General features: G+C 39.8%; 1 protein-coding gene across 4 annotated transcripts in view; it reads right to left on the bottom strand.

Moving 5' to 3' along the window:
- Positions 1-350: 350 nt before the first annotated feature.
- The window catches only part of LPP (LIM domain containing preferred translocation partner in lipoma), a 680,491-nt gene continuing 660,327 nt past the window's right edge, over positions 351-20,514 (bottom strand). For all 4 annotated transcript variants that reach the window (XM_047788612.1, XM_047788637.1, XM_047788629.1 and 1 more), the window contains 3 exons: positions 14,695-14,873; positions 8,198-8,318; positions 351-5,757 (listed from right to left, as the gene is read on the bottom strand). In XM_047788612.1, coding sequence (XP_047644568.1) covers positions 5,629-5,757; positions 8,198-8,318; positions 14,695-14,873 — 429 coding nt within the window. In that variant the 3' untranslated portion in view covers positions 351-5,628. The remainder of the gene's footprint in view (positions 5,758-8,197; positions 8,319-14,694; positions 14,874-20,514) is intronic.

Raw genomic sequence — 20,514 nt, 5'->3', positions numbered from 1 at the left:
AAAAGGAAAATCAAGGTCAATTTATAGAAAGTGGGAGTAAGGGTGAAACCAAAAATGGAAATACATTCCTAGAATTGTAAGCTTTTTCCAAAGAGACTTTACATAAAATGACACAGAGGGCATGTTCTGGTCAATATTAGCCAGAGTTCAAAAGAATCTCAGATCCAGGGAATTTCTGTTGTGGCTCAGAGGTTAGCAAACCCAAGAAGCATCCATGAGGACATGGGTTCGATCCCTGGCCTTGCTCAGTGGGTTAAGGATCCAGCATTGGTGTGAGCTGTGGAGTAGGTCACAGATGTGGCTCAGATCTTGCATTGCTGTGGCTGTGGTGCAGGCCAGCGGCTTCAGCTCTGATTGGACCCTTAGCCTGGAAATCTCCATATGCAACGGGTGGGGCCCTAAAAAAGACAAAAGACAAAAGAAAAAAAAATCTCAGATCCAAATTTTAAGATAATGCTTTACAGAAAGACCCAGATTGTTCTTCTCATGTTGCTTTTTATAAACAGACTAAAGGGCCGGTAATCTGTGCTTTAGGGAAAAGCTCTGTTGCTGACCTACTCCTGCAAAATACTGTGATTCAAGCATTAGTATTTAATATTGTCATTGGAAAAGTGCTGATATGTGTAAAAATTCTAGAAAGATAATAGTTTTTCCCTGCTATAAGGAAAATTCTCAAATTTCATTGATCTAAAATAACATGCTACCATTTAAAAACATGATTGTTTTCTTGGTCAAAATGCTTTGGATTAAAAAAAAAAAAATCTTAACCTAGTCTGAGAAAGATCACTTTGCTTATAGCTGAGAAAAGTAGGACAGTAATAAATGAATTTGCCAAGAACTCTATGATCTGAGTCCCTGAAGAAAACTCATTAAAATAAAACTGAAAGACTCTATTATCTCACCTCACTTTATGAATAAACACAATCTGGAAAATATGCTCTTTTAAAAGGATTTATGGATGCTGCATATATTTTGTGATACAATTCTTCCCTTATATGATCATAATTCTGTAAGGATCATAATATGTTGATTTATTTATAAAAAGTCCAAGCAGGATAGCATTAATAAGTAGGAATGGAAAGGAATGAAGGGAGGAAGGAAAGGAAACAAAGAGAAAGAGGGAGAAAGAATTCTCACCATGCCACACAGCTTTAATCAGATCACTTTTTAAAAATTTGAAATAATAAGTGAACTAAACAGCCTCATGAGAGAAGCTATCTGTCAAGGAAATAACTTGACCTGAAATGTCCATGATTACACCACAGTAATGACTCAGAACCAAGGTCCTCCACTTGTTCTGTCCATTATTAAATAAAAAAACAAAAACAAAACCAGACAAACCAAAAAATTACAGCAATTTAAAAAAGCGGGTATGTTGAATGGGTGTTAAAGACCCAAGCAGAAGTCGTCTGTCCTGTTTATCTAAAATTAGAGTAGGATCACTAAGTAAGACCACCTAATCACCAACAACACCCAAGACATCACCTTATGGCAGAAGAATGTTTTCCTAATTCAGATATTCCCAGATACTTCCAAGAGACAGTGAATAGAAATACTATTAGAGTACATTAAGATAAAGAATTCAGACTTCTCTGGATTTTGACTTTTTGATGAGTACATCCTTGAGATGTGGGGATGGTTATTTACATGATAGACTCATCTGTGGAGCATTCATAATAGTATAAAGATGCTTTAAAAATAAGGCACAAGTACATGCTGCTCTCTGATTGTCAACCATGAAAGTGCACCAAAAGAGCGATCTCAGGAAATGAACTTGAGGCATATTTTGCAGAGGTATATCTTTTTCAGCCTCCTGGTTTCCTACAGATGGCTAAAGCAGGGTATGGAACATGCTGTCATATTTCATTCATAACACACATGTACTGTAGCTCTAGGCAACAGATGGACAATCGCTTGTTTAAACTACAAATATGAAATACTAAGGTAGAATAGCAATATTTCTAGAAATGTATATGGAAAAAAAGCCTTTCCACGCCAAGAGGAATGGTGAGAGGCTGTGAGGTTACATCAGTGTTTCCCTGATCTCCCTAGCAGCTGCCATAATTTCCCCAACACCCTTCAGAACTTGATAATGGAGGGATCAAGGGGCAGCCGACATAGATTTGACAAGAGAAGCCCAAACCATATCAAATAGAAATAACACTGTTATTCCTGGCTGGTTCACATTAATAGGATTTTTTACTAACTAGGAAAACTGTTGGAAGTTGTATTTTCAGAGTCCTGTCTAGATTCCAGAAACCCTCTACTATAGCCCCACGGCAAAATGCTCTCTTCTTTCCTCTGGACCTAAATATTGTTTAAATGTAGTTAGAGTTTATATACTTGAAACATCATCACAAACATCTTTGCAAACTCTTTCATAGTGAGAAAACAATTATAGTGTTGATAACTCCACTGTATTCATCAGCATACACTCAATGAAGTACTTTGGATCAGAGAAGTTGCTCCCGCAGAAACAATGTATTTGGAAAAGGAAAAAGAACCCACGTCTTTGAGCTGCAGAGCTGTCCAGCATCTCGAAGCTTTGATATGCACTATATGGGGTGAGGACACAGACTTCTTTTTGAGTGCTAATGGTCAATTTGTTCGCAGGTGAGACTCCACGCTGAGTCGCTCTGCACCACAGAACCAGGTGATAAAGAAATCTAACTGTGAAATGGTCTGCAGAACCCAGGACATTGTGGGTTTTCTTTCCTTTTCCACGCCTCTCATGTTACACGGAATTACCAAATATTTGTGTTGTTGACAATTTTTTAAAAACCAGTACATTTTTACAAACATTCTCTTATAGACGCTATGATTCTTTTCTATTACTTATGTATTTAAGTGATCATAATCAAGGCAATATATCAAAAGACAGTGGAATTACAATCCTCAAGGTACTAGATCTTTATATCTCTGTTATAGGCAAAATTTCATGTAACTGGACAATAAAGAGTGATTTGGCATTGTTGACACCAAATGATTAATACAAGACAAGAAAGCAATACAAATCAATAGTTAAGAAATCCTCAAATAAAATATTTTAGGATCCTTTCCTTATTATACCATGTGAAAGAAAAAAAAAACTAAATCTAAATATTCTGTATATGCGTGTGTGCACATTCATTATTATAAAAGTATGATAAGTCTATATTAAAAAGAAATTTACTTTAAAAATCTTTGGTAAAGATACTCTGAGGTTGTGTGATAAAAATGCACTATAAAGATCATAAGCAAGCAGTATTCCAGCAAATGCCACAGTGATGGGTCCATGACAGCATTTTCTTATAATTCCTTTTTTTTTTTTTTTTGGCATGTAAACATTATGTTACATAAGGATTTAAATGTAAAAAACAAGGGTTATTGCATTTTTATAGTATAAATATTTCATAAATTCTCCTTCTTTTGGCAAAATTCATAATAATATGACTGTACTTCAAGAGATAAAAATCTCTCAATAAATTGGGCTCTTTGCTTATGACCTAAAAACGATATCCCCCAAGTATTTCATAGAAAACAAGTTACTAAAGCAATTCAAGCAGATTATATTATCACCCAAATTGTCTCATGGTCAGTGCTCTTTGAGGCCATTAGCATATACTCTGGCCTTTAATTTGGAAGACAGAAATTCATAGATACAGTTGCCATTGTATCTTAAAATTCACACTCTGCCCAAAGTGGATCCCTTGTTTTTCACATGATGAGATATGTAAGATCAAGGATAAGGGCAGCAGTAAGGATAGGACAGTGGTCAAAGGAAGCTCTGAAAAGCTCTAACTCTGGTGGTTCTAAAACAAAACTGTTTGATGACCAAAGCAAATGAGCCACGGATTAATTTAGAAGACCTATAGTCTTAAGAATTTCTTATTGAAAAAAAATGAACCACCTTTACAACTATGCCTATGAAAGTAAACTAAATTTAATTGGGATTCTTGAAGCCTGAGTTGCAGTTCGAAACATGCACAGTTTTTGATTTCTAAGTGTAAAAATTACAAAAAGAAGTCAGACTAGAAAACTTACTTGATCACTTTCTAATCATGAAAAAGATATTTGTAGAGTTAGGGAAGGGTATACAGGAGAATGTAACTATTTGTTTTATCTGATTTCTTAAACCGGGTGTCATAGGGAGTCATTATATTATTATTATACTTTTGAGTATATTTAAAATATTTCATAATTTAAAAGTATATACTTGTGGAAGATTTGAAGAAAGGTTTAACTAATGTTAATCCAAAATACTTAGTTTACAAAACAATAACAAGCTACTAAGATAAGTATCCCTCTTATACAATGTAATAAAGTATATGTGGCTTTGCAGTTGGCAGGCAAGCATTTTACTGCCCGATAAGAGTTTGAAGAAAGATTCCAGGTGGAGACTCTACATATTTTTAGCTCAAAAAGGCTTTTTTTTTTTTTTTTTTTTTCAGTGATTGTCTTTGAAAGTGTGGTGTAAATGTAACATCAATGATATGAAAATGTCTCCTGCAATATGTAATTTGAGTTGCAGAAGGATTATAAGAATAATGAAACTGTGGTTTCACAATCTTTTCAAGCTTTCTTGCTTTTTAAAAGTAAACTAAACGAAACTAACACAATTTTATGTGCCCTGATTTTCAATTGTCAGGCAAAAAGGACTTAAGCTTGGGGGAAAAAAAAAAAAGAATTTAAACTGTTCTTTATAGCTATCTTCCTCTAGAGGAAAAAGTCAATTTTGATAGTTTTGTTTGGATATTAGAAAAAAAGTGGTAATATTTCTGATATAAAAAGTGGCATGGTATTAGAAAAGTTGTATTTGAGAGAAAAAAAAGTTTGTATTATCATGTCCAGGTAATGTGGAAAAGGAAAATCTCAAGATAATATTTTGCAGTAATAATGAACTTTTCAAATATAACTTCAAAATGCTTTATCTAGAATACTCCATCTATAATTTCTTTAGAAAAATATTGAAGTCTGGTTCTCTCTCTCCAATATCAGTTTTCAAATGAGCCCCAACCACTAGTCATTATAGATTTTGAATTTGGATGACTGTAAATTAAATCTGGGCTTGGTTTAACCTATGTAATTTACATCTTAAATTCTTTATAGCCTGACTTAGAATTATGCATTGTTTTCCCAAGAGACATGATCAGTTTAGAGCAACAGAAAGATCTATTTTTTCAAAAAACAGGAAAATGGCTATTTTTTATGATCCCGGGCAATGTGGAAGTGAGGATGGAGACTTCAAGCCTAAAAGCACATGTGAGTTGGCAGAATCACCCAGGAAAAACTGCAACAGCAAATACCACACTGAAAAAAGCCACTCAACCAGATGAAAAGTGAGACAAGCACAGGGATTAAAAGTTAAAGGAATGCAGAAGTGAATGGGATGGAGCATAATCCGTGCAAAAATGTGCGAGTCCTTGGGAACAAAGACCCATCAAGGTTCTACATGATTAAATGTGAAATGTGTATTTGTTAAGAACTTAAAAAAAAAAAAAATCTCATACTCTATGTGTTCCTAGGTTAATGGAAGTGGAGACCATCCCACAGCTTGACTGACTTTCCTCTCTTTTCCTATTTCTTTTATTTTTCTTGTGTTTCATTCTTCTCAGAGCCATCAACAAACCACTAAACAGGCGACTAAATTTAAAGGTCAGTGCTAGCCTTGGCAGTCAACACCCTGATGCGGGCAGAGTTGCAGGTCTTGCAGAGGATGTGTCCATCCAAAGGGTAGCAGCCTTGGTTGTCCCCTTCAGACAGGAGACCACCACAATCCTAGAAGAAGGAAGAAAGATGGAAAGGACATCAGTGAAAATGGAAACAAATTCCTTTGCTTTCCATTCACAGCCTCCATAATGAAGCCAGTGACTACCTTCATATAGCACCACCCCCTCCAAGGCCACCCCAGGATAGAACATGGGATGTGTTGCATCAAGTTGAAGTAGAGACTGGGGACATAAATATGAACAGGGTAAAATGACCCTCCTTACTAGAAATACAGATAAAGGAAGAGAAGAATCCGAGGGTCTAGGCTCCCAAGAAGTAGTTGTGCTCCCCTCACTCAAACAACAACAACAAAAAACAGCAAGAGACAATAAAACAAGAGTAGATCATGAATCACTGGTTCATCTTTACCATTTATCATTAGTTTAAGGATCTCTTAAAAGTAATGTGCAGGTGCAGAGACAGAATCTCTTGGTAACTTCAGGGCAAAAGCTAAGCTGTAGACTCTTGCTAACAGAGGGGCCACCAACCAGCTCCAGATTCTTACTCCAACTTGAGAAAGAAACTTAAATCTAAGGCTTCTGAGGAGAAATGATCTGTTGTAGTTTGTGAAGGACAGAGCACAGTGTAGGAATGAGTGCTGGACTTGGGGACAGGCCCCTGGGGCATCACTCTTGGTTATGCCCCCTCTTCTGTCACTGCAGGCAAGGCTAATGGTCACTCTGAAAATAATCCCCACAATTCCTACCTTACCGAGCTGTTTGTAGGATCAAAGAGGAACATGGATATGAATGTAGTTTGAAAAAAAAATGCAAAGAGCTATGTAACTGTAGAGCATTATACTACTGTTGACAGTGCCTCTGAGCATCCAGTTTGGACAGTGTTACATGGCAGTTAGATGCTGGCCTTTACCTTTGGAGGAAACAGAAGTTTCTTTGCAAAAGAAAAATACACTATTTCATCTTGTGGTGTGTGCCCTTGCTAACTTTAGTAGAAACTCTTAGAAAAGGCCACAACTGCTGTGCGCCTCACCTCTGCTGTTTTCTGTGACAGTAAGGGGGTCTTTGAAGTTTGTATCTGAATTTGACAAATAATGAAATTTTAGTTCAAAAAGGGTGTTGCCCAGAACACAACAGTAGCAGCAGCAATAGTTATGCTTCCTGGGAAGGTCAGCTTTACCCACATGAACAAGCAGATATTTTGCAGCTCTAGAGGCAGTCAGGAAAACTCGAGTGATGGAACTAAACAGAATCTTTTCATTGCAATAAAAAGAAGAAAATTTCATAAATGAAATGATTTTAAGCATTTAATAAGCTAACATCAACAATCACCTGGGCACCCTAAAGAGCCCAGAGTTGACCACAGTGCTGGAACCACCAATGCCCTAATTCTTAGAACCAAAAGGAGTGACAATGGGAGAATGCTGAACAAGTGTGTTTCACAGGCGGCAAGTGAGCAGCAGAGAGGGAAGTGATTTGTCCAGTGTTATGCAATGTCTGTGATAGGTCTGCTCTCTTTTAATTCAGGGTTGCTCTCAGTCTATAGCGTTGGTTTTTTTTTGTTGTTTGTTTGTTTGTTTTTAATTGCAGCATCTTAAAACAAACTTATTGTGTACTGCTCTCATTTGATCTGGGAGGAGGAAAGGTATACTTCACGTAACTCTTAGCACCAAAAATGAAACCATGAAAAGTCAAAGCCTATTGGTTGGTAGAGCAAGGGTAAGAAAAATATTGGGAAGCCTTGCTCCTTTGAGTCTCAGTTTCCCCATCTACAAAATGATCTCTAGGATGTGTATTAATTCTTTCAAACTTGTGATTCAGGTCAGTTGTAGGACTGGACACTGCTGTTTCTCTTTAGTCATAAAACCTAGGGTAAAAGCTGTAAGTTTTTTATTCTCTTTGCTCATATTAAAGCCAGAGAGAGGCATGCAACTTGGGCTATAGGGCAAAACAAGCACAATGCATAAAGCAGGTGGTCAGTTACAAGTCAGGCAGTGAATGGAATAAATGCAATCCTGGAGAACAGGGGTGGCCCCGCCAGCCCCACCAGCAACACTAGTCTCTGTCTTAGGAAAATCTCCTCATGGGACTAGATGAGACAATCTCATGAGGATGCAGTAATAAGGAAGTTCACATTATCTCTTGCTGCACTCAGAAGAGCTGGTAGAAAAAAGAAAACTGATTCAAAAGAGGAGCTCTGGGTAAGTCATACACATAGCATAAGACAATGTTTTAAAATTATTTTTTAGGTGTGGTTCCCCTTTAATACTCAGATTATAGGGGAAAGACCTGCTGCCCTTTGGTGTGTGAATGAGGACATGGCCCTTGGGCAAGAGGTCTCCCTTGTTACCTCCAGCCTGGATTACAGGTCTTTGTAAAACCCTAGTCCTATGAACACAGGCACTAGCAGTTTCCCAGATTTCACAATTGCTGTATTTATGAAAACCTGGCTCTAATGAGCCTGGCAGGGTGTGGGGACGCTGACCACAGACCTCACACCGGTAGCAGTGAACATGGAAATCACGATCCAGAGCCACGATGCGGACAGTCTCCTCCTGGCCAGGGGCCGGCATGATAGGCTCCTTGCACACAGAACAGCGGGGGGCAAATTTCCTGAAAATGGAGTGAGAGTTCTGGTTAGATACTGAAGATAGACACTGACAAGAAGTGAGGCCCAGAGGTGAAAACCAAGAGCCAGGACATTTGGTCTGCCATCTTATGTGACCTTGAGCAAGTCGCTTTCCTTCCCTGTATCTGCTTCTTCAATTTAAAATAAGGGATTTAGACATGATGATATTTGAAATCCTTTAGACCATAAATATCATGATATTTGATGGGGTGAGGGGAGTGAGTGTGTAAACTGCTTCTGCATCTAGGAGCTACTGGTGCCTCGGTGTGTGGCGTGGCATTCACCTGTGGATAGATCGCAAACACAAATCCTGGGCTTGGGCATTTCAGCCAGAGGGAAGAACAAAGGTCCTGCGGCCCCTAGTTGTTTCTGACTTTTGCTTCTTGACTTTTCTATGTGCTCCCCAGGCTCTACCCAAATATCCTGAGGTTGGTAATGTTGCCTCATTACCAATTATTAAAGTCTTTTTCTTTGAAATGTCTTGAACTCTAGGAATGAGCACAAGAAACCTCAAATATATATCTTTTCAAAACAGTAGAGGTTAGTAGAGGGAGTTTAAATTTACCAAACCTATTATGGCCAAGTCTGTATTTCTTACATTTTGAATGTGTTAAACTTTTGTTCGAAAGGAAAAGGTTAAAAAGCCGTCAAGTTCCTAATCTTTAAAGGACTTCAGCACTTCCAAAGGGTATATGTATATGAATACACAGACTCGTGTGTGTGTGTGTATACATACACATATACATACATACATACATACATATATATACACACACATTTTTTTTTGTCTTTTTGTGTTTTCTTGGGCTGCTCCCACGGCATATGGAGGTTCCCAGGCTAGGGGTCGAATCGGAGCTGTAGCCACTGGCCTACACCACAGCCACAGCAACGTGGGATCAGAACCGAGTCTGCAACCTACACCACAGCTCACGGCAACGCCGGATCGTTAACCCACTGAGCAAGGCCAGGGATCGAACCCGCAATCTCGTGGTTCCTAGTCGGATTCATTAACCACGACGGGAACTCCACATATACATATATTTTTAAAGTTAACTATTGGTGAGGAATTTTAATATTTCCTAATCCCTTAATATTCCTTAACATGACCAATGTCCATAACAATTTTTTCTCATAACAGATGAAGAGGCCATGCAACCATCTGTATCTTCTGGAAATTAGGTGTGGCATTTATGAAGATATGAAATGAGACATGATTTGAAATGGACATGGATAAGAACTGAAAATATTAAAAAAAAAAGACTGTGCAACTCAGTTTTTTCATGGAAATGGTTTCAAGATTAATGATGTTAAAAATTATCTATTTGTAGTGAGACTTAAAAGAGAAATAATGAGAGTAATCTAGCACTTTGCAGAGCACTTTATGGTTGTCAAAGCATTTTTACATACATTATACTCTATATGTACATATTAATTTTCCTGGAAGCACCCAAAAGGCATCTGTATGGCTGCAATCTAAATAAATATGAATTAAACAGCAGATCAATTGATTGCTATGAAAGAAAAATTAAAAAGATCATGGCACAACTGCAGCAGTAATCAGAGTTGTTATAATTGGTATTTTATGCAAGAAGTTTATACTCAGAGGTAAAAAAAAAAAATGCTTTGGACTACCTGATTATTTTTGAATCTGGGTCATCAGTAGTGATATAAGCAGGCTTCTGGAATCAGCTGCAGAATTTCCTTTCCCCAAACCCACTGGGACTGTAAATTCTGTGAGGTCAGAAGTGTGTCTTGCCTACCACTTTATTTGTGACTCTTCCTTAGTGTCCCCAAGTAGGATTACTTACTTCTCGAGGATAAAATAGCTTTCCCTGAATTTGCCTATTTTAGTAGTAATTATTTGCATGTCTTTGGGGACCTCCAAACTGTGAACTTCCAAAGGACAGGATTTGCTCTATTTCTGAGTTTCTAGAAATAACCACTGTGACTGGTGCAGAAAGTCAGGCAATATATAATGGAATGAAGTATTTGCCATATTTTGCACAGAAAGATGTTGTTTCAGTCTTTATGTTCAGTCTCAAGGTCCTTCCTCTTTGGAAAAGCACAAACTGTATTCTTGCTGAGTAATGACTCCTTCTTACCAATTGGCCTCATTTCTATGATGGGAAAAGGCAAAGTGAAGAGACAGGAAGTGGTTTCCACAAGTTCCCACAGTGTTCCTTGGCCAGCATTTTGAGGATTGTTAAAAATCCCAGGTGGTCTATTTCAAGGCTCAACTCACTAAGCAGACAATAATAATAAAATTAATTTGATAAAAACACTTCTGATGATCAAAATAGCTACTATTTGTTGTGTACTTATTATGTGCCAATCCTTGTTAAGCACTCTATACACTTGACCTTATTTTTTACTGATAGCAACATTATGAAGAAATATTTTTATCATTTCTGCTTTATAGCCATGGGAGCCAAAGCTCAGAGTGTGGTAGTCTTAATCATCTTGGGTCCTGGCAGATTTCTGGCCATCCACAAATGGATGCTGACTAAATAAATAAATGGATGCATGTAATCTCCCTGATAAGAAAGCACAGATAGCGGAAAAAAGGCTCAATGCAATGAAAGGGTCAGTTAAATAAATCTGCTTTTCTGAGCTCACTGTCCTGGCACTGGGAGTACAGAAATAAACTAGGACTCTAGCAATCAGACAGGCAAGGGATATATATATATATATATATATATATATATATCTGCATTTGTTCTATTAACATATATACATATCCTATCCTATTGCAAAAATGTTTTCAGGGGGGGTTACTGTAAAACTATGCGTGTGTTTTCTATATTATTATGTTAAATGCTATCTGTAGCAAATTTACAAAACTGTAAAATAGGAGATATAAGTTCGAACATGGGGGTAGGGAGGGTTTGAGATCAGAGGAGGCTTCTTAGAGTAGATGGTAATTGAAGTGGGCCTTGAAAGATGGTCACTTAGGTGAACTGGGAAAGTTGTGTGTGTGTGTGTGTGGGGAAAGCGGGGTGGAGGTGGGAGAGAGAGGAGGAGAGAGAATGGTGGTAGGAGAGGGTGGGATACAGGCAGTCTGCATACAGTTTGAGCAGACTGGATGACTAGTTTGAGCAGTCATCTAAAATGACATATGGGAAAGAGTTTGGCCTAATAGGATGGAGGATTTGGGCCAACCCTGACTGAAGATAGTTATGGAGGGGATGGCCCATTAGCAAGGCTTTAAAAATAGCATTTCAGGAGTTCCCGTTGTGGCGCAGTGGTTAACGAATCCGACTAGGAACCATGAGGTTGCGGGTTCGGTCCCTGCCCTTGCTCAGTGGGTTAACGATCTGGCGTTGCCATGAGCTGCAGTGTAGGTTGCAGATGTGGCTCGGATCCTGAGTTGCTGTGGCTGTGGTGTAGGCCGATGGCTACAGCTCCAATTTGACCCCTAGCCTGGGAACCTCCATATGCCGTAGGAGCAGCCCAAGAAATAGCAAAAAGACCAAAAAAAAAAAAAAAATTGCATTTCAGAAGTTTGTTACTCAATGTGCAGTCCAAGACTACCTTGTCAGAAATGCCGAATCTTAGGCCCCCACCCCATACCTACCGAACTAAAATCTGCAGTTTAGCAAGATCCCTAGGTGACTTATGAACGCCACCAAAGTTTGAGCCAAACTGGTTTAAAGGACAGGATTCTAAGCAGGTGAGATAAATCCCTTCTCCTGGGCCCCCTGCATCTCACCATAGCTTCTATTCCCAGGCTGCTCTAGCTACAGCCAAACAAATCTTCCTTGAAGGCACAGAAGCCTTTCTGCACTCTGCTCCCCTTTATTGCCTGAGTTGATCCTTCTGCCAGGAATCTCCACTTCCCACTTAAAACACTGTGCTTCCAGAAGCCTACTCAGGTGCCAGGGCACAGTCCTCTCTTCTGGCTCTGACAGCTCAAGCCTTCACCTGTGCCTACCTCCTCACACTTAGCCTTTTCTGCCTAGTAGCACACAGTCTGCACTTGCACTCTCCCCTCCTCCTGGCAAGCCCCTTGTGGATAGCAGCTTCTCTCTACCTATTTCTACCTATGCAGTTTCTCTGCTGCTGTCTCTCTTCTTTAGCACTTAGCATAGTCACTGGCACATAGAGGGCTCTTCATAGATGTGGTTGAACTGAATTGAAATACATTTCCTAAAAACTCACACATGGAGGACCTGTTCAGAACAACCAAGAATCTGCGGCAGGCAGCTGTATCCCCCTCTGATCCCCTTCTCCTTAGCCTTCGATGCCCACCCTCGGTTGGACTTATAGCTGCCCTGTGTTCTAGTACTTTCAAGACTCAGAAACAGAGTTCCGTAAAATTTATCTTTAATTTTTCCTTGGGAAATGGGGAAAAGATCGAAAAGCTTCTGCCACACATACCTGCCAATCTGTGGACCAGGCATGATTTGAAAAAAATAATTTGCATTTTAACTGGCCATTGAATTGGTGGTGGTGAGGAGGGTTAGGGTTTCAGATTCTTTTTGCCTTTCAGTTGCTCAAGTCTGCCTTCCTGGCAGACCCACACACATGTCACCAGTCACTAATCTCTAATTATGTTCCCCACTTCTAGAAATGAAAGATAAATGGCAGAGATATAAACTTACATTTGTCAGCATTGATTTCCTGTTTTAATTGAGGGGTGTAATATATCAGTCTTTTCCAGCAACAGAAACATGTGTGCTCTGATTATATCTATCAGTCTTTCTTGGATTAGGGCAAGTCTAAGAAAGGGGAGAAACAGTGACAGAAACACACTCCCCACTGGTATCTTTTCACTTCCCTTAAATAGATGCAGGTTTTTTTTTTTTTTCTTTCATGTGTAATTACAAGCTAAAAATATCAATAACGTGAAGTACAATTTATGCTGTGACTGCCCTTTCAAAGCGAGCCCTTCCTTGTCTGATTCAGGTTGAGAATTCCTGCCTCTGGGGTTTTTTAATTCATTCAGTCTCACATCTTTTGGTGAGGTTTTCACTTTCTTTGCTACTTGGAAAGTGGTCAGGAAATTCTTTTTTAAAATATGAGTCTCAGGTCCCCAAATTGCTTGTGGCAAGTACCTCCCGGTTGTTGACAATCAACAGAGCGGTGAAAATTAACCCACAAGACTGCACATCTGGAGGCCATAGAACAGATACCCAGACTAGTGAGCCATACAAGCTTCATGTCTTTGAGAGCCTCAGACTGTTCTTAAAGCCACTGCCCAGCAAACATGAGCCAGAAACCTCCGCGACAGCCATTTACAAACCGCATTTATAGCTTTCATATGGTTCCTAGAAATATGCAACCAATTAACCTAACCAGCAAACTGGCCAAATAAAAATAAGCAAAATGACAAACTATACAGTTTTCATGAAAACTCCAGGTATAATAAAGAGGGGTCTACAAATAAGAGAAATGAGGAAGCAGGGACATATTTTTCCAGGCCCATCAGTTAAGTGGTCTTGATTTGTGGTTCTAGTCTCGAATCACCCTCAAAAGACTGCATTTATTTATCTTATTAGAAAATATCCTGGCTCAGGGAAGAGCTTAAGGGAGGGTGTGAATATGTTGATAACAGCATAAAACAGCCTCCAAATATGTGAGAGGCTTGCTTTAGCAAGAGGGGCTGAATTGTTCCCCGTGCCCATCCTCCCACAGCCTCCCATCTGTGGGGCGGTAAAGATGGAGAGGTCAGAACGCTAGGCTGTCACAGATGGGAAGCTTCAACGCAGGGTCTGGTCTAATGACCAAACTGAAGACCTCAGAGAAATTGGGCAATTTGTCCACTATCACACATCTTGCTCACAGTTAGGCCAGGGAGAGCTACCCTGGGATCCTGCCTCTTTCTAGAACACATGCTCTGCAGCTGAGTCAACTCTCTCAGAATTAGAGCCACATGAAGAGGTGATGGGGGAGCCCCAGGGAAGCCATGAAGCAGCCAGACTGGAGATTACCTGATATCAATCCCTGTACTGGAGGAGGGGATAAATAACCTTGTTTTTTTTTGCTTTTCTGGGCCGCACTTGAGGCATATGGAAGTTCCCAGGCTAGGACTCGAATTGGAGCTATAGCTGCCGGCCACAGTCACAGCCACAGCAATGCAGGATCCGAGCTGTGTCTATAACCTACACCACAGCTCATGGCCCACTGAGTTAGGCCAGGGACCAAACCCACATCCTCATGGATACTAGTTGTATTTGTTTCTGCTGTGCCAGAATGGGAATTCCCTAAATAACTTCTTTTTAAGGTCCCACCAAATCCTGAGATTCTGTAGCTCAGAGAGGGAAGAATAAGAATGTGTAGCCCAGAGGGTAGGAGGTAAGACCAATAAGAACAGACTCCAAGAGGATAAGCAGGCTTCAGGAGGAAGAGTGGTCTGCCTACTTGTGGAAGTCCTCAATGCAGTGGATGAGGCCGCCAGCATCCACGGTGAACGGAATCCCATCCAGGCTACGGTGGCACATCACACAGGTAAAGCAATGTGGATGATAGGCCTTCCCAGTGGCGCGCAGAATCCGCTCCATGATGGGCTTGGAGCACACGCTGCACTGCTCCAGGGTATTCTGGGAAGGAAAAGACAAATGCCAATGTTAGGCTTGGATGTGAGGAGCTCCTTTCTGTAGTAACTTACAGCCCAATAAGCACTGTCACTGAACACATTGGGCTCATATGCTTATCACAGTCCTGGGGGTGGGGAGAAGGCAGGGTGTTTTTCTTTATTACGGAGAGAAGGAAACACAGTTAGATGAACCAAGTGGCTTCTCTGAGGTCATGCAGGTACTGAGTGGCAAATCTAGGACTTAAAACTCACATTATCTGACTTCTACTCTAGTTCCTTCCCAGTGTAGCAGGGGTAATGGCAAACTTTTCCATAAAGGTCCATGCTGGCTTTGTCATAGCAATTCAGTTTTACTGTTGTGGTAGGAAGGCAGTCACAGATGGTGTGTAAATAAATGGACATGACTGTGCTCCAATAAAACTTTATTTACAAAAGCAGGCTGGATTTGGCTGTGGCTGTAATATGTTGACCCCTGAACTATACAATCCAGGATCTCCCCTGGAAGAACACTATTACTTCCAAAACTTGATTAGTCATCAAAATCCTAGTGGGATCACCAAGGACCCATTTTAGGGAGTGGTCTTTCTGAGGACTGAGACTTGCGGAAAGCATGCTGGTTGCACGATCCAATCAGAGCTCAGCATAATCAATAGGGCTTTTGATCATTTAAAGCCTTGACTCAAACACCATCTCCAGGTTTAGTGTTGAAAACTCTCCATTGAAAGGTTGAACTTAGTTTTGAGAAGTCAATTTTAAAAGTCAATTTATCTGGCTTTAAAAATAATCCCCACCCCCTGCCAAAAGGGATACCATTTATTGAGTCAGGGCTCAGAAAGACTGATAAAATTAGCTGTTAACTTTCCATCCTTCTCTAGAATCGCATGCTCTCTTAGCAAACAGCCTTGTTATACATGTAAGATGCTATATTCTCATCGAGATGTTTGGACTGACTCACTGAGCTTACAATCTAGAGTAAACCTGGGATGGGGATCTGATCAGAAAGATGCAGAACTGGAAAGGATGTGGAAATCAAGAAGCAATTCCCTCTCACCATGAGAACCTGTAAATGGGCACAAGGCAGGGAATGAATGCCTGTAAGTAGATACCAGTGTGCTGATGACTCAACTACAGCCACAGTCTCTGACTGGCTTCTTTGCTTCCATCTCTCCTCCTGTAATACTTCCCCATCCTCAGAGTGATTTTCAGTTTCATTTCCAAATAGCATATATAACACCAAGTCACTTTCCTTCTAGAAAAACTTACATGGCTCCACCATGTGAAAAGAGCTAATTCCTTACCTGATATGCAACCTCCCTTTCTAGGCTCAGATTCCCCTAATGTCTCACATTACTCACTCTTGTTCAAACCTATGAGAAACTTCTATACTTCTGAGCATTGGCTAATACCTAGGATGAATCATAATTTGCTATTTTGATCTTTCAAGGTATGGCTCAGAAGGCAACTCCCCAGTCAAGCCTTCCGTTGGAGCACTTAATTTACATTGCTTACTAGCACTTAACAGTGTTCGCTATGTTAAAATTATTTGCGCATATATCTATTTCCCCTACCATACTACAACTCTAAGGACAAGTATTATGTCTCAAGAATGTTTTTCTCTGTCCCTTGCCACATCCAGTATACTACCTGGAATAAGAAGAAACCTAGGATGAATGTGTGCAAAAAGAACGAAGGAAGGAATATTGTTTACAGCCCACTTTGGCATCATGGTGCTGGCCTGACTCCCTTAACTCTGGAATCCAGAAGACGGTAAATCCATCACCATCCTCTCAAAGCTGTGGTTGCCAGAGGTTTTGAAATTGCTTAGTACGCCTCTGGTCACAGTCTAAACTCATGGAAACTATTAACCTATTTTCCCCCCATTTTGAAGTGGTGAAATTAAAATAGCAGAAGAACAGAAGATGAGAGTCTGGAGATGACGATGGTCTGGACAATGAGGGCTCTGCTTCTTTTCTACCCTGGTGATCCGAGCTAATGTGGCTGGAAACTGTCTTCCCAGGGTTTGTGTTTGGCTTTTCTGTAGGTTTTAACCCCTCCTTTTTTTTTTTCTTTTTCTTTTAAAGCCAACCCTGTTATGGAGTTGAGCGAAGCAGAAAATGCTTGACCAGAAAATGTTTTTGTTTGCACTGATGTTTGGCTGCAACATTCAGTCTATTTACTCAAAAGCAGCAGCGACATATAAGGTTGAGTCAGTTTCTACAGAAAGACTTTATGGTCCATGGAAGCATTGTTTAAAGGAGAGGTAATCTGAACATTTCTGCTACAGAGGAAACCAGTGTAAAATATACCCAAAGTGAGACTATTGTAAAAGTGCCCCCGAATCAGAAAATAAAAGCCCCAAGAATGCAGCTGAAGAGAAGCTAGGACTAACAAATGCTCAAGGAGGACATATTAACCTTCTTGAGCCAGTTCCATTTGGCTCATGGACCCTGCCCTCCAGCTGCCACACAGAGCTCTCTGCCACCTCTTTAATAAGCTGTTTTCTTTTACAAGCCGAGACCACCTCATACCCTTCTTTGTCTAGAGAATATCTATTCATTCTTCAAAGTAAAGCTCAAATGTTACCTCTTCTGCAAAACCTTTCCTAATTCTCCCTTAATACTCTAAGCAAAATAAGTCACTTCTTCTACTCCATGGGATTGTATGATGCTTCTTTTACTCCCATAGAATTGTATGATGCTTCTGAATATCGTAATGTCCTTGACTGAAAGATTTATGTCACCCTCCAAAACCAAACAGTGGCTACCCCATTCTCCCCATATGGGAGAGTTTTCAACTCTCCCATTCTCCCTATAGGTTGAGTTTTCTAGGAAATAGATTCTGAAACAGAAATTTGCACAAAAGAAGGTATTGAACAGTGGCTTTGAGATAATAGGAAGCACCTGGATAGAGAGAGGAGCTGAACTATGATGCAGTTACAGCAAAGGCCTTTGATGGGTTCATGGAGAACTTGAGCTAGGATGGCTCTGAAGAACTGTCCTTTCTTGAAGCTAAGGGCAGGGCCTTTATACACCTGCGTCTGCCACTCAATGGATACAAGCTGCTTGCAAAGAGGAGGGATGATCTTGGGTGAGGAGGTTCCCTTTAGTTGAGGGTGATCACCAGAGAGGGACTCAGCTATGAACCATTAGCTGCCAACAATCCCAGCAGCTGGGGGAGTGAGAGCCTCAGTCCTAAAGGGGATCTGGTCAGTGCACTACGGCAAGCAGCCTCATTACATAGTCTATGATACATGTTAAGCAACAGGGTAGCCAGGTGTGAAACACCTAGAATAAGTTGAATGAAGAGTCTCGATTTTATGGGTATTTTCCTTTCTTTTGTCTTTCTTTCTTTTCTTTCTTTCCTTCTTTCTTTCTTTCTTGCTTTCTCTCTTTCTTTCTTTCTTTTTCTTGCCACACCACGGTATGTGGAAATTCCTGAGCCAGGGATCAAACCCGTGCCATGGCAACAACTGGAGCCACTGCTGAGACAATAGCCTGATCCTTAACCCCGTGCACCACAAGGGAACTCCCCAAGATTTTATGCTTTAAACAAAAAATCCCATTGTTTGATGGTTTTTTTTTTTTTAGTATTTTTAGAGAATGTTTTAAGCAGTTACTCCAATGAAAATATAGTTAAAGAGAGATATTAGAGTAGCAGAAAAAATAAGAAACTATTTAACTGCTAAAAGGCAGAGCTTATAAACTTTTCTGAAATGATGGTAATACAACTCTGGTAAAAAAACAAGACTTTAAGTGAAAATAAAAATAAAATCACCAACAAAATCTTGTATACAAAAACTCCCAAATGCAAGTGTTTTTAAAATCATATATACAGTCTGGTTATATCTTTTCTATCCTTGGATATTGTATAAATAACTTCTCTAATTCACAGGCAGAAAAGCTGGAAGAATCATCTGAATATAAATGAAGCATACAGGTAACAAACACAAGCACTAACAACTGCTTAGATAATAAAGAAAATGATAACATTTCTAAAATTCACATATTGCTTAGGTGTACGTGTGTTTAATGTTGAGTATTTATTTATTTAGTATTTTTAGGGCCCCACCCATGGCATATGAAAGTTTCCAGACAAGGTGTCGAATCAGAGCTGTAGCCACTGGCCTACACCACAGCCACAGCAATGCCAGATCTAAGTTGCCTCTACGACCTACACCACAGCTCACGGCAACGCCGGATCCTTAACCCACTGAGCGAGGCCAGGGATGAAATCCACATCCTCGTGGATAATAATCAGGTTCGTTACAGCTGAGCCACAATGGGAACTCCAATGTTGAGTATTTTAAATCAAGAGACATAAGTATTTGAAGGGTTGGAAGACTATAAAGTATTGCCATTTAGAAATGTTGAGATTTTCATTTCATAAAATTAAAATGTGATCTTATATTCAGTCTTTATTGTATTTTTTTAGGTATGAAAGCAATGCTGGAACAGCAAAGACTCTTGGAAAGATAAGGGTGACATCTCATGTTCTAGATACAGTTTTGGTCTTGTTGAGCTAAGAATAAAAAGAAAAAGAAGGAGAGTTTAAAAATATTAGACTTTTAAAAGTCTTTAGAGATTATTCTAGCTCATGCATTTTCAAAACTCCTCTCACTTGCTTCCCTCTTCCACAACCCTTTGTTCGTGGAAACAATTTATCAAGGAAGCACACTCAAAAGAGTCCAAAATCACTTCTGAGTCAAGAGTATGAAAGGATGGAGCATGTGGGGGATCCACATAGTCCAGGTTAAAACCCATCCATCTGGTTCAATCACCAGCTTCAAGAAACTAAGGCATAGAGATGGAGAATAGCTAGAGGCAGATATGGATTTAGAGTATAGGTCTCCTAACTCTCCATCCAATATGTAACCCCACTGCCATATCACATGATACCTATTCCATATTTCAGTGGACATACTCCATACTACAAGTACAAGGCTGACGACCTGCAAGCTAGATGCATATAAATAGAAAGGACATATTGAGATCTTAAGATAGTTTTTCTACTGTTAATTTCACATGCTCCCACAGGACAAGACAGAAAACTCACGGTTTGATCCCTGGCATCTACAGCAGTATCCTTGCATAAAATTGATACTCCACAAATATTGATTAGATCATGAATCAGTTATACTCTGGTTAAGTACTTAACATAAAATTCTATTTAACTGTTCAGAACAAGTCTCCAGTGCAGAGCTTCTCAACCAGTAGGCTAAGACACAGTGTGCCTCAAACAGGTTGCAAGTGTACCACCTTTGGGAGTGTCATAAGAGACCAGAGGTCCCATAGTCCCTGAGCAGTCGCCTTGGGCCAGGAGAAGCCTCATCTGCTCACTCCAATGTGTTGAATGAATGCCATCATTTTCCACATGAATCATGATGTCAAAAAGGTTGGAAAGCACAGCCTGTGTAGGTAGTCCCAACAGAATAGAATGTGACAATGAAGAGAATGGGGCTATGACTCAGCAAGCTCCATTGAAATGCCACTGATGTTATTTGAACTCAGATAATTGTATTTCTACCTTAATTTTGGAATACAAACTTATTCTTGATTCTGCTAATCAAGACTTCCCCAATAATGACATTACTTCTTGGGCTTTCTTTGCAGATGAACACATCATATTATTTTGGTAGTTTTCCTTAT

This window comes from Phacochoerus africanus, chromosome 1 (genome assembly GCF_016906955.1).
Source record: "Phacochoerus africanus isolate WHEZ1 chromosome 1, ROS_Pafr_v1, whole genome shotgun sequence".
In the NCBI taxonomy this organism is placed as follows: domain Eukaryota; kingdom Metazoa; phylum Chordata; class Mammalia; order Artiodactyla; family Suidae; genus Phacochoerus; species Phacochoerus africanus.
This window is presented reverse-complemented; position numbering and strand designations above follow the sequence as displayed.